Genomic DNA, 12608 nt, shown 5'->3' with positions numbered 1-12608 from the left:
TCAAGATCACTAATAATCAGAGAAGTCTAAGCTAACACAACCCTTAGGTCTCATATCATCTTATAGTCATTAAGCTAATAATGAATGACAAAAGATAGAAAAATTTATTGGTGGAAAAACTGTGGGGGAAATAGTATTGCCAATTTTATACTGGTGAAGCTGGTTTATCCCTATTAGAAAGTATAAAGTTATGAAAAAAATTTATCAATTCCTTCACAGAAAATGTCACTTACTGGAATTAAGTGGAATTACTTGGGGTTATATTGCCAAAACACTTATTGTCAGCAAGAAAAGATGCATAATTTGCAAAAATATTCATGGTGGCATTATTTGTGATAACAAGAAGATAGAAACAAAATATAGATCCACCAATTGAGGAATGGCTAAATAAATTATATTTATTACATTTAACTTAAATTAAATTTAAATATGCTAAATTATATGAGTATCAGAAGCTACTACTGTTCCATAAGGAATGATAAATATAAAGATTTCGGAGAAATTAGAAAAGTTTTAATGCACAATGACAACGTAAATAAAGTCAATATGGAAGTAATAAAACTATGGTCAAATGCAATAGTTAATATTAGTATCATTCTGCCAATATTAAATGATACTTCCAACTCTTTTATACTAATAATTGATTAACTTTTTTGAGAAATATACTTTGTAAGAAGGCTTGTTTTGGGGGGTATCAGTTGGAGAGTGTCTTTTTCAAAATAAAATGTATTAACCAATTAATTTTAATAAAAATTTTATGTTATTAAAAGAGTTTTGTAAAAAGGGATATAGAAAAAATATTTTAAAAAAGAAAGGGATTTCAAATCTGGCCTCAGACACTTCCTAGCTGTGTGATCCTGGGCAAGTCATTTGACCCCCACTGCCTACCCTTATCACTCTTCTGCCTTGGAGCCAATACACAGTATTGGCTCCAAGACAGAAGGTAAGGGTTTTAATAAAAAAAAAAAAAAAAGAAAGAAAGAAAAAAGAAAAAAAGAAAGGGATGTAGGCCTTTTAAAAACACTTTCTGGAAGAGTTTATCTCAGAGATAGTATATAAAGTTGTAAGTGAGTCAATGAGCTGATGAGGAAATTAGTAGAGTTATTTCAAATAACACTTACTAGCAATTTATATTAAAAATTGATTTGAGGAAAGATGTTTAGTTCCTTGAAAATAAAGTGGAAATTTGCTTCAACTTGAATACAATTGATTGACTAATTTTTTTATCCAGGAAATAAATATTTACTAAGTGTCTGCTAGGCATAAGGTACTATGCTTAACAGCATAAGTATCTTATATTCTCATTATAGATACCTTACAAAGTGTATTCTATTTTTCTTTCTGTTTCTGAGGATCCTAATCAAAGTCTGGTGAAAATATCATTACTGGAATATTCTGATAATTACTAGGAATTCATGATTCAGATACCAAATTAAACTTTAAGTGGATAGTATAATTTAAAATATAATTTAAAATATATTAAATAATTAAAATATATTAATTATAATTTTTATTTTTTAAATGTATGTGGAAATTTGTAATCTGATTTTTAAATAAGGCATTAACCTTGTAATTTAGACCATGCGATTTATGGCATTTACCATTACATATCCTGATTGAAAGATTAGGTTTTGAAGACTACATAAACCCCATAGAATCCTTAGAGTTGAATCTATAAACCTAAAGTTAAAATGTTACAACAAATAAATCTTTATGAATGCATAGTAACTACTTTGTCCCTTCTATTCCATTACTTAACCAGAAAAAAAAGAAATATTTAGTTTTTACTATTTTTTACATTATATATACATTCAATTATACATGATGAAACATGAGATATAATTTATTTTTCTTTTCTGTTAAAAAATTTTATTTCTAACTGGCAATATTTTTATACTTCAGTATTCTGTATTCCTCTGGAAACATTACTATAATGAACTATAATTCATTATCTAAATAATATAAATTCACTACATATAAACAAATAAATTCTTTATATAAATATGTTATAATGAATTGAGCAATTTTGATAACTTATGTTGTATATGGCATTGTATGGTCATAGTTCATTGTGACAAAGGTTTAGAGAAGGAAGAGACCTTAATGGCCATCCAGTCCAATCCCATCCCCTCTAACATTTTATAGATGAAGCCTGAAGACTAGAAAGTTTAAATGACGACCTGGGTTATAAAGCTACTAAATATCTAAGACAGGATTTGATCCTAAGTCTTTTTGATTACAAGTCTAGAACATCCTGCCTCCTAAAATTTATTAAATTATACATATTCATTTTTTCAACATACAGTAAATTCTCACTTTACGTAAATTATGAAAATTCATCTTTACATAAAGAATTCTGAAAGATATTTGCATTCCAAAGAAGTATCTCTGCTAACTGTACTATACAAGTACTGTGCTCTCCTCCACTCCTGCTGCTCTGCCCACAGCTTTGTGGCCTCTCCCTGTCCCCAGCCAAAAAAAAAAACAAAACCCGTCAAAGTGAAAGCAGAAGAATGGAGTGCATACTGCCAGATGGAGGGCTTGGCATAAGATCTCCAGGGCAAGGGATAAAACTTTTGTCTCCATAGTCTGGAATGTCTGTCTTCCATTTGTCCATCCTCATCATCGTGTGTCTGTCCCTGGCCTGAGTGCTCCTGCTTCTGTTCCCAGTCCAATGTGTCCCTGAACCATGTGCCAGCCTCTTCCCTCCAAAGGCTCTCCATTCCCCACAGAAGCAGGCAAGTTACATAAAAATCACTTTACATAGAGATCTGCAAAACCGTCCGCTTACATAAAAGAAGTCTGTATCTATACTGAACATCTATTACACAAATGTTAACTCTCAAAGGAGAGGTACCAAATGCATAGTTCATAAAATTCCTGAAGGGCTGTGGCTGAACCAAATGAAAATGTAATTGGGAAATGATTAACAAAATAAAAACACAATATACAACATGTTAACTTATGATTTTCTAAGTTAATATGAGGCTCATAGAGATCTGTATCTGTTTTTGTGACACACAAGAACACATTTCTCTCTAAATTTCAATGAATTGCCTTTTATATAATAGAGTTTTTAAGTGAAATGTAGAAATCAGATCTTAAAACATACTTACTGCCTGAGCTTCCTCATTATCAAACCTAAGTAACTCTAATGTTGAATCTTCTTCCAATGGGCGATCCAAATCCCATAATTCACCGTTTACTTTGGCTATTACTGTGTTATCAGCCAGTCCTTGACTAATGAAAGAAAAATAATTTTGAAATTAATTATACTCTACTATGCAGTGTTATCTATAACAAAAAACCAAAACAACTCATGTTACAAAAGTTCATGCTGCATATATACATATATCTAAAATTAAAATGAATATTTAAACAAATATGTCAGTTCGCACATACACATACATTCAAATCAGTCTTGACCCCTTCAAACTGTTCTCTCTCAAGGCTATGAATCAGTATTGTTTGTCATTATAAAATATTTGGAATTCCTCTTTTAGGCCTACCAAATTCTTTTGTATATCTCAAGGATGGTATATTTTTGTCTTTTTAAGGTAAAAGAATTTTGGAGAATGATCAAAAGCCATTTTGAACCAAGTCTGAGTAGTTAGGTAGATAATCAGCCTAGGTAATACTGTTTTTGGCTTTTAAAAAAATCAAATCAAGCATGACTAAAAAGTAATGGAACCATTTTTTCCTGATTTTCCAAAAGAAGAGTTTCAAAAACATTTAGACCAGTGATAGGCAAACTTTTTAAAGAGGGGGCCAAAGGAAAAGAAATGTTCATCTGTCCGTCTGTTTCTAAGGCAACTCTTTGGAAGTTTCTTTGTATTGTATCCCACTCATTGTATTCATTGGATTAGGAATAATGCCGTGCTGCCTGGAGCCTGCATCTGGCCCATCACTGATTTAGAGTAATGTTAACAGCCTTGGAGAAAGTACATAGCATCCCAGTGTGATGACCCATTCATTGACTGAATAAGTCCTATGTGTTTGTTTAAAAAAATCAATTTGATTACTTTTAAAGTTCAACATACTCACAAAATAACCTTTATGTTGTTATACCTGAGGGGTATAGGATATAAAATAATTGAGGGTAAGATTTAACATAACATTTTTTCAAAGAGATTTTGAAGATGGAAAATGTTGAAATCTGTTTTCTAACATACTTTATGTGCATGACAATTCATCTTATATATAATCATTACTCAAACTTTAAAAAATTCTTTGTATAATATTAATCAAATAATTGTCTATTTTTCAGAAGAGTTAAAGTGCTTATTCTTACTCACTGATAAAAAAAAAGACTCAAATATGTAGAAAGATAGATAAGGTAGATAGAACTATACACACACACATTCACTCACCTTAAATTCCATAATAATGCTTTTTATCTTATAGAATCATAGCTCTAATGGAGGAAGGAATATCAGAGGATGTCTAATCCAAGTCTCCTACTTTTATAGATGAGGAGATTGAAGTCTGGAGGGATTCAGAAGTTTACCCCAAAGTCAAGTAGATAGTAAGTACATAAAAGTTGGATTTGAATTTAGTTCTGACTCCTTCTGTGCCAAACTACTTCCTAAATGTATAGTATTTCATATTTTCAAAATGTTTTCATATATACTTTCCTGTTTAATCCTTGAAATAACCATCTGAAGTCAGAAGCATATATCATCCCCATTTTATAGATAATGAACTGGTGCATGGAGGTTTGGTGATTTGCCGATGGTCACATAATTAGTGATGGAACTGGGATCAGAAGTCAGGTTTACTGAATTCTAGTCTAGAGTATAATCTCTCTCCCTGACTCCTAAAAATTCATATGTGTGCATAGGGGAACACATAAACACGCATCATGAAAATTACTTGCTTTTAAAAAAGAAGATGAAAACTTTTAAAAAACTCAAATACAACAAGTCATGGAAAGAGTAATCTTTTTTTCTGCTATCTTTGATAAACTTCTTCTATGTTAATTATGACTTGAAAATTGGGTATTTGGAGATAGAAAAAAAGGATAATATTCCAAGTTATGCATTTTATGAATTAAAATGGCAATCGTAAGAAGTTCAAAGGCCATGTTAGGGAGCAACCTATTTCCCATTGATTTTTTTTTTTTGATCAAAGAAAATGGCATTCTCAGAAACAAAATGCTATCATCGGTCTTTTGCTTAATTACTTAATACTCATGATCTTTTTTATACTACAATTTACCTAATTCCAGCAGCAACTTCATATGGTGTTGTTTTCCAAGACTCCCCTTCAACTATTTTTCCATCAATCAGCATTATTTTGATCAATTTGCTCTCGTTTGCTGCTCTATGGGCAAGCAAGGTGTCATGCTCTCTCTTCAATGTTTCATAAAGCATCAGTCTATCTTCTATGAAGTTTGGCCCACTATATAACTGTAAATCATTACAAGACAATGACATGAACACAAAGCCAACCTTACTTCTTACTACTCCCATAGGTAGACCTTTGGTTGTAGACAAGCTTAACTCTTTCCTGCCCCCAATTTTCCCATTTTCCATGCATTTTCCCACTTGCTTTTCCCTCTCCTGGACTTTCTACCTCCTTTCTACCTATACAAATCCTATTTATCTTTAAATAGCTCAGCCAAAATTCTATCTTTTCCATCAACCCCTCCCTGACAATTAGCAATCACTGATCTCTTTCTTTAAGCACTTAGTACTACATTAAGTTAGAATATAGATACAAGGTGCCCCCAAAGTCTGACTGCAATTTTATGCTATTAAAGTTTACAAACTGCACTCTGACTTTTGATAATACACCTTATACTATCTGATACTGTTCCTATTAGGCTTAGTTCTTTGGACTGTGATTGCTTGGGACCAAGAACAGTGCTCTTCATGTTGTCCTTGTATATTCAGCATTTAGCACAGTGAGTTGTAAATAGTAGGCATATAATAAATGCTTCTTACATGGAATGGTCATACAAGGCTCAACAAATACTATTTAATTGGTTGAATTATATAAAGGAAGAGCAACTATTTCAACCTGAGATGACTGCTTACATAAGTTTCAAATATAGGTCCAATAACTGAATGTCTGTCCCTAAAAAGATCTGCCTAAGTTCTGAAAGGTATTCCACAAAGAGCTGGCCTCCAGATGAATTTTTCAACCAAACATCACTAAATGTTAGAGGGGTTGTGATGTACCTCAGTGAAAGGTATACCTACACAGATAAAATTACAGATGGTTAAAGCAAGTTATAACTGATATCTTATTGCATTTAAGATATATTTTAAAGTTTATCTAAATTTTGCATAGTTCTACATACAAAATTATTTAATTCATGGTACTTGAATAAGTCAAATTTTATCTTAAAGTATTAAAAATCAGAGGCAGCCCTTTCTATATAGCCTTATTAATAGAACTACTTACCTCACTCTTAAGGCCATTTACAATTTCATTTTCTTTTTTCTTCTCCTTTTTATTTTTACTCTGAACATCCTTTTGGTTTGTGGTAGAAGAAAGCTAAAAGACAGAATGTTAAAAACCATTTATACAGATGACAAAAGACAAGACAAGATTAGGTAATTGAGACACCTGAGGAAAGGTAATAACTATCCTACATAAATATAAGCTATTTATCTCTTAATTATTACTGATAGTTCCTGGGGGTGGTGCCAAACAAGAATTCCATGCTCTAGAAATATCTCTGCTACTTATGCTGAACCTCTTCAACTGACTGGCTGAGAAAGAGTGCCCAAAACAACCATCAATCCTCACTCTATCACAAACTTGATACATAAACCTTAGTTCAACCAACATAAATTTCTTTAGACTTTGGAGTTTTTTCATCCTTGGAAAAATATCCACTTATGTCACTGGGAAATGGTTATAAAGTTGTCCCTCAGAAACACTGGATATTTTTCATTTAAGATCATATTCAGAGGTTTCCCTCCTACTTGATAGAAAGCTGGAAGGGCATTCCACACAGGAAGTACCCAATGAATAATCAGGTTGCAAAATAAATGGCATATCCGAAAATCCTTTCCTTCCACCCTTCCCCTTACCTGTGCTGCAAAGGGAGTGAGGACTCCTTCAGCCCTTAATCATTGCTGCTGATTCCCATGGCCTCAGTCAGGCCAAAGGTACAGCAGGACAGGGAGAGACTGAGACTAGTAGAGACTAAGAAGTAAGAATCATGGAGTCTAGGGATTTTATCTGGGTAGCCAGCAAGGAAAACATTAGAACACTAAGAGCAACTGAACAATCCACCAAAAATGCAAAAGAAATACTTTGACATTCTTCAGGCAAACAAAAGTGATGTTTTTCCTGCTATATCTGAGAAGGGTTTGGTAGAGGTAGAAAAACAAACATCAACAATTACTATGAGATTCAACATGTGCATTTCTCATTGCAATTTAAATCTGTGCTATAAATCATAAAAATAAAGAGTTTTTAAAGACTACCTTTTTTAAGGAACCGGTGTACTGATTCCTAATTTTCTTCAATAACAAGCCAATGTCGCAAACATTTATTAAGTACTTGATACCTCTAAGGCTCTGTGCTAGGCACTGAGGATGCAAAGTCAAAGAGAAAACAGTCCCTATATACAGGGAATTTACGTTCTACTAAACATATGCAACATGTATGCAGAAAGTTAATAAAAGTAATCTTTGGAGGGCAGTGTACTAACACAAAGACTTCATAAAGGTCATGCTGAGCTGGGCCTTGAAGGAAGGTGATGATTTTAAGAGGTAGATGGGAAGAGAAAGTACACTCTAGGGAAGAGGGATGGTTTGCTCAAATGCATGCTGAGGTCAAAAGGCCACCAAAAATCCACTTTGGCTGGTACATGGAGTACAGTATGGAGAAGAATGTAAAATCAAGCTGGAAAGGTGTACAGGAGATAGATTATGGATGGCTTTAAATGTCAGGTTATGTCATATTTTATTTTATAGGCAATTGGGAGCTATCAAAGGCTTTTTAACAGAGGAGCAACATAGTCTATCTCTCAGTAATATTTTAGCAGCTGTGTGGAGAACAAATAGAACCAGAAACAGGTGGACAAAGTTATAGGCAAGTACAATAATCTAAATGTAAGATAAGGGTCTGAATTAGGGTTGTGGCCCAGTGAGCACAGGGGAGTCAGATGTAAGATATGATACAGAGAATTGACAGGTCTTGGCAACTGAAGGAATGTAGAAGATGAGAGAGAGGGAAAAGTCAAGTATGACTCCAAAATTATAAATCTAGATGACAAAGAGATGACAAAAAAGGGGCATTTGGCAGAGTAGTGGGATTAGGGGCTTAAACAGTGAGTTCAGTTTTGGACATGTTGAATTTGAAATGTCTGTGGACAAGAGAGGATATCCATTAAGCAACCAGTGAAACCAGAAAGAGAAAGAATAAATTATATTGTTTAAATTATATTATATTGAAGTAAATTTAGCTCCTCTTCATTATTGCCAGCAACCCAAGTGATTTGTGGATGTGGACATTGATGAAACACCTGGCAAAAATTTGGGAGAACATCTAGCCCATCATATAATTTTATCAAGAACCAAGAGAGTTTTTTTGTTTTTGTTTTTTTAATTTTAAACCTTTAACTTCTGTGTATTGACTTATAGGTGGAAGATTGGTAAGGGTAGGCAATGGGGGTCAAGTGACTTGCCCAGGGTCACACAGCTGGGAAGTGTCTGAGGCCGGATTTGAACCTAGGACCTCCTGTCTCTAGGCCTGGCTCTCAATCCACTGAGCTACCCAGCTGCTCCCCAAGAACCAAGAGAGTTTTAAGGGATGGCCATGCAGACCCTAGAGCAGTGATTCCCAAAGTGGGTGCTACCGCCCCCTGGTGGGTGCTGCAGAGATCCAGGGAGGCGGTGATGGCCACACTTTTTATGTATTACATTCTATTCTGAGTTCAATAAATAGTTTCATAATTTCCAAGGGACACTAAGTAATATTTTTTCTAGACAGGGAGCGGTAGGCCAATATAGTTTGGGAAGCACTGCCCTAGAGAGATGTAAAAGTGCTCCCTACTCTTACAAAATATTTATTTCAGGAGTTGACACATATATGCACATACAAAAATATATATGTGTGTATACATAGCTATATAAACACACATCTGTTTACACCTCATATAGCCTTAGAACAGGGGGTTTTAGGTCTTGAAGTTCGCATTTGTAAAGTGCTTAGCCTAGTGAGAGCAGCTTAAAAATGCTTGTTCCTTCCTTCCTTTGTCAATCTGGTGAAGCCTATGGACCCATTCAATGCACAAAATAGGAATTTTGTGCATAGCCTATACACAGGAATACAAAGAAAAATCCATTATATTGAAATAAAGCTATCAAAATATTTTTCAAAAACAGGTTCATAGATGGTGGGTAAGAATAACAAGGTCAGCCTACATTTCTTCTGGGACAAAACAAACTCTCCAACCAGGCATTTAAATCCCTCTTCCATCTGACTTTCACCTATCTTGCCAGACTTATTTCATGTAACAAACTGTAAATTCTGGACAAACAGGCCTTCTAGCCATTCCCCAGAATGTAGCATGACACCAGTCTCCATGACTCCTGACTACTTGAAATGTACTCACTCATCTCCCACCTTTCATAATCCTTAGCTTCCTCAGGGGGGCAGCTCATATTGGCAACCTGTCTTCAGTCCTCACTGCCCCCCACATCTATCAGTACACTCTCCATTCTCAAAACTCTTTATTGTTGGTTATCTGTGCACTTATTGCATAACCCTAGTAGAACTGTAAGCTACTTCAATTCCATGAAACAAGACGGAAAGCTGAAAAATAAATTCTACTGAAGGGGAGGGCAGTGAAGTATACAAGTCAGACAGTTTGGCTGGAGTGAGGAGGAGTAAGATATATACAGTCAATCTGGATAGGGAGGCTAGAATCAAATTAAGAATTATCTTAAATGCCAAAGAGAGAAGTTTGTTTTTTATCCTACAGAAAAGTCACTAAAGCTTCTTGAGCAAAGAGTTCTATTGGCAGAATAGAACTTTAGGAACATCAATTACACTGCTGTATAGGATGGATTAGAAGGCACAGACACCAGTTAGGAGGCTATCGTCTAGATGGAAAGTTCCTGGATAATAAATAAGGTATCGGCCATAAGACTGGAAATGGGACAGATATAAAAAATGCTGTGGAGGTAGAAACAACCAGGCTTAACAACTGCTTAGGTGGATGAGGAGTGAGGACAAGTGAAGAGTTGAGGAAGATTCCTAGGAAATGAGCATAGGTAACTGGAAGAATGGTGGTACCCTCAGGAGGTGGAGGAAATGGTGAGTTTGGGGGAACAAGATAATGAGTTTTCTTTTGGCCATGTTATCAATCAATCAAGAATTGACCAAGTGCTAACTTAGTATCAGTTTCCTGTGACCAGGTGAAAAGATATACACAAAGAGACACCTTTCCTTCAAGCCACTCATATTTTTATGTAAGGTGTCTATCTGGGTGACCTGTCCAGCAAGCAGGCAGCGATGAGATAAAGGAGAGCTGGACATGTGGAGAAGACGGTCATCCGCTTATGAAAATTAGATCCATGGGAGCTGATGATGTCAGGAAGAGAGAAAATCGGGAGAAGAGAAGTCAGGCCCGGGAGAAGCCCTTTCCTTGGTGATGCCGCGATCCCTTCTGCGCCTACATCGTACCCTTCCCAGCCTAGGACCGGGATCTGACCCAAAGGGGCACCAGGATTGCTCACGGAGGAGAGGAGAGTTTTCTTTTTGTATCTGTATCCCCAGGGCCTAGCACTGCGCTTGATCGGGATAGAAGCACTCAGTTCTTTTGTGTTGGATTGAACTCATTGCCATCAATCAGAGTAATGTTGCTACTTGCACCCGTTTGGGCCCAAGAGGAAGAAGTGGGAACGCAAGGACGAAATTACAGAAAAGAGGGAAAATGCTCTTGGGGCATTATTATTTGGTTACCTACTGCGCCCCACCCCCACCCCTACCCCCGCCAAGTCTCAGGGAAACCCCGGAATCGAAGGCTTCTGTCTGCCGAGAGACTGGAGACCGAAGGGGTGGGTCAAGTCAAGGCCAAGGCGCGCCCCTGTCCCCCACCCCCACCCCCGGCCCGCGCCCCCGCGCCCTGAGCTTCAGCTTCCCGTTACCTGGGCTTGGGCTCCGTCTCGGACTCCGGAGGCCTCGCGGGACGGCTCGGGTCCCCGGCTCAGCTCAGTTTCTAGGCTGCGCCTCAAGTGCTGGAGCCGGTAGCGCAGCTTTTCGTTCTCGCCCCGCAGGCGTTCGAGCTCCGGGCTGGGGCTGCCGGCCCAACGTGGCCAGGGCCCCGGCTGCTGCTGCTGCTCCTTCAGGCGCCCAATCTCCGCAGTTAGCCAGCGAATGTCCTGCTCCTGCCGCGCCAGACGAGAGGCCACCGCGTCGGCAGCCATGATCCTGCCCCTGCCGCTGCCGCCGCAGCCGCCGCCGCAGCAGCTGCTGCCCCGAGACCCAGGGGAGGGGTGGGGGTTGGGGAGGGAAGTGCGGGTGTGGCCGCGAGGGGAGAGCAGGCCGTCGGCGCCTGGGACCACTCAGCTGAGAGGCCGCCACCGCGCTGCGAGCGAGGCCCAACCAGTATCACTGACACTTTTCTAGCTTTCCTACAACCCCGGGATTTGGGTTGGATGCGACCTTGGAGATCATCTTGTCCGAACTATTTATTTTACAGATGAGGAAACTGAGGCAAGAGAGTTTAAGTAACTCGAAGTCCCTTTCAACTCTGAAATGCTGTATTTATGACCACTAAACAGTAATCTTTTTTCCTCCCCTAGCCATCTTCCCATCTTGACAGCTCTATTTCTAAAAAGGGACCATCCTTACCCCAGAACCGTCTACTAGACTATTGATTTCTTCCCTCGGCTATGCCTCTCTTCCATACCGTTGGCCACCACGGGGTGGCAGGCTCTGAGTCTGCAATCAACCGAAATGATTTCCCTCCCAACCCTTTCCCTCCCATCCAGGTTTTCAGACATGGTCAGATACTTTCCTTGGCCTCCTACAGAATAAAGTACCAACGCTTCATCTTAGCATTTAAGGCTCTTCTCAGTCTGCCTCCAGTTCCTTTATTCTTTCTGATCTCCCCCAAAAACAAATAGTCTCCAGCACAAACTATTGTTTTTTGTTTTTTTTGTTTTGTTTTGTTTTTATTTTTCCTGGGCTCCCACTGTCCCTTGAAAACTCTATGCTCATTCTTACCCCTGCGCCATTGTTCATGCTACAAGTCTTGCGCCCAATATTCTCTTCCTTCTCCTAAATTTTACAAATCCTTTAAGAACCAACTCACCCATAAAAGCTGAGGAAGTCAGTGCCAGTTACTGAGTATTTGTGTGCAAAACAGTGTGTTAAGTACTCTAGTATATTTACTTTATAACTAAAATTAAAATTCACATGCCAATTAGTAGAACTTTTTTTTTCTTTTTTTTTTTTTAAACCCTTGACTTCTGTGTATTGGCTCCTAGGTGGAAGAGTGGTAAGGGTGGGCAGTGGGGGTCAAGTGACTTGCCCAGGGTCACACAGCTGGGAAGTGTCTGAGGCCAGATTTGAACCTAGGACCTCCGGTCTCTAGGCCTGGCTCTCAATCCACTGAGCTACCCAGCTGCCCAATTAGT

The 12608-nt window shown here is 37.7% G+C and overlaps 1 protein-coding gene across 2 annotated transcripts in view; it reads right to left on the bottom strand.

The window, feature by feature from the left end:
- The window catches only part of TARS3 (threonyl-tRNA synthetase 3), a 39151-nt gene extending 27161 nt beyond the window's left edge, over positions 1–11990 (bottom strand). For both annotated transcript variants that reach the window (XM_044665402.1, XM_044665403.1), the window contains exons 1-4: positions 11115–11990; positions 6409–6501; positions 5218–5408; positions 3117–3240 (exon numbers count right to left, since the gene is read on the bottom strand). In XM_044665402.1, the coding sequence (XP_044521337.1) occupies positions 3117–3240; positions 5218–5408; positions 6409–6501; positions 11115–11393 (687 nt within the window). In that variant the 5' untranslated portion in view covers positions 11394–11990. The remainder of the gene's footprint in view (positions 1–3116; positions 3241–5217; positions 5409–6408; positions 6502–11114) is intronic.
- Between the last annotated feature and the right edge of the window lie 618 nt (positions 11991–12608).

This window comes from Gracilinanus agilis, chromosome 2 (genome assembly GCF_016433145.1).
Source record: "Gracilinanus agilis isolate LMUSP501 chromosome 2, AgileGrace, whole genome shotgun sequence".
Taxonomy (NCBI): domain Eukaryota; kingdom Metazoa; phylum Chordata; class Mammalia; order Didelphimorphia; family Didelphidae; genus Gracilinanus; species Gracilinanus agilis.
The sequence above is the reverse complement of the archived record's forward strand: the minus strand, read 5'-3'. Positions and strand labels throughout refer to the sequence as shown.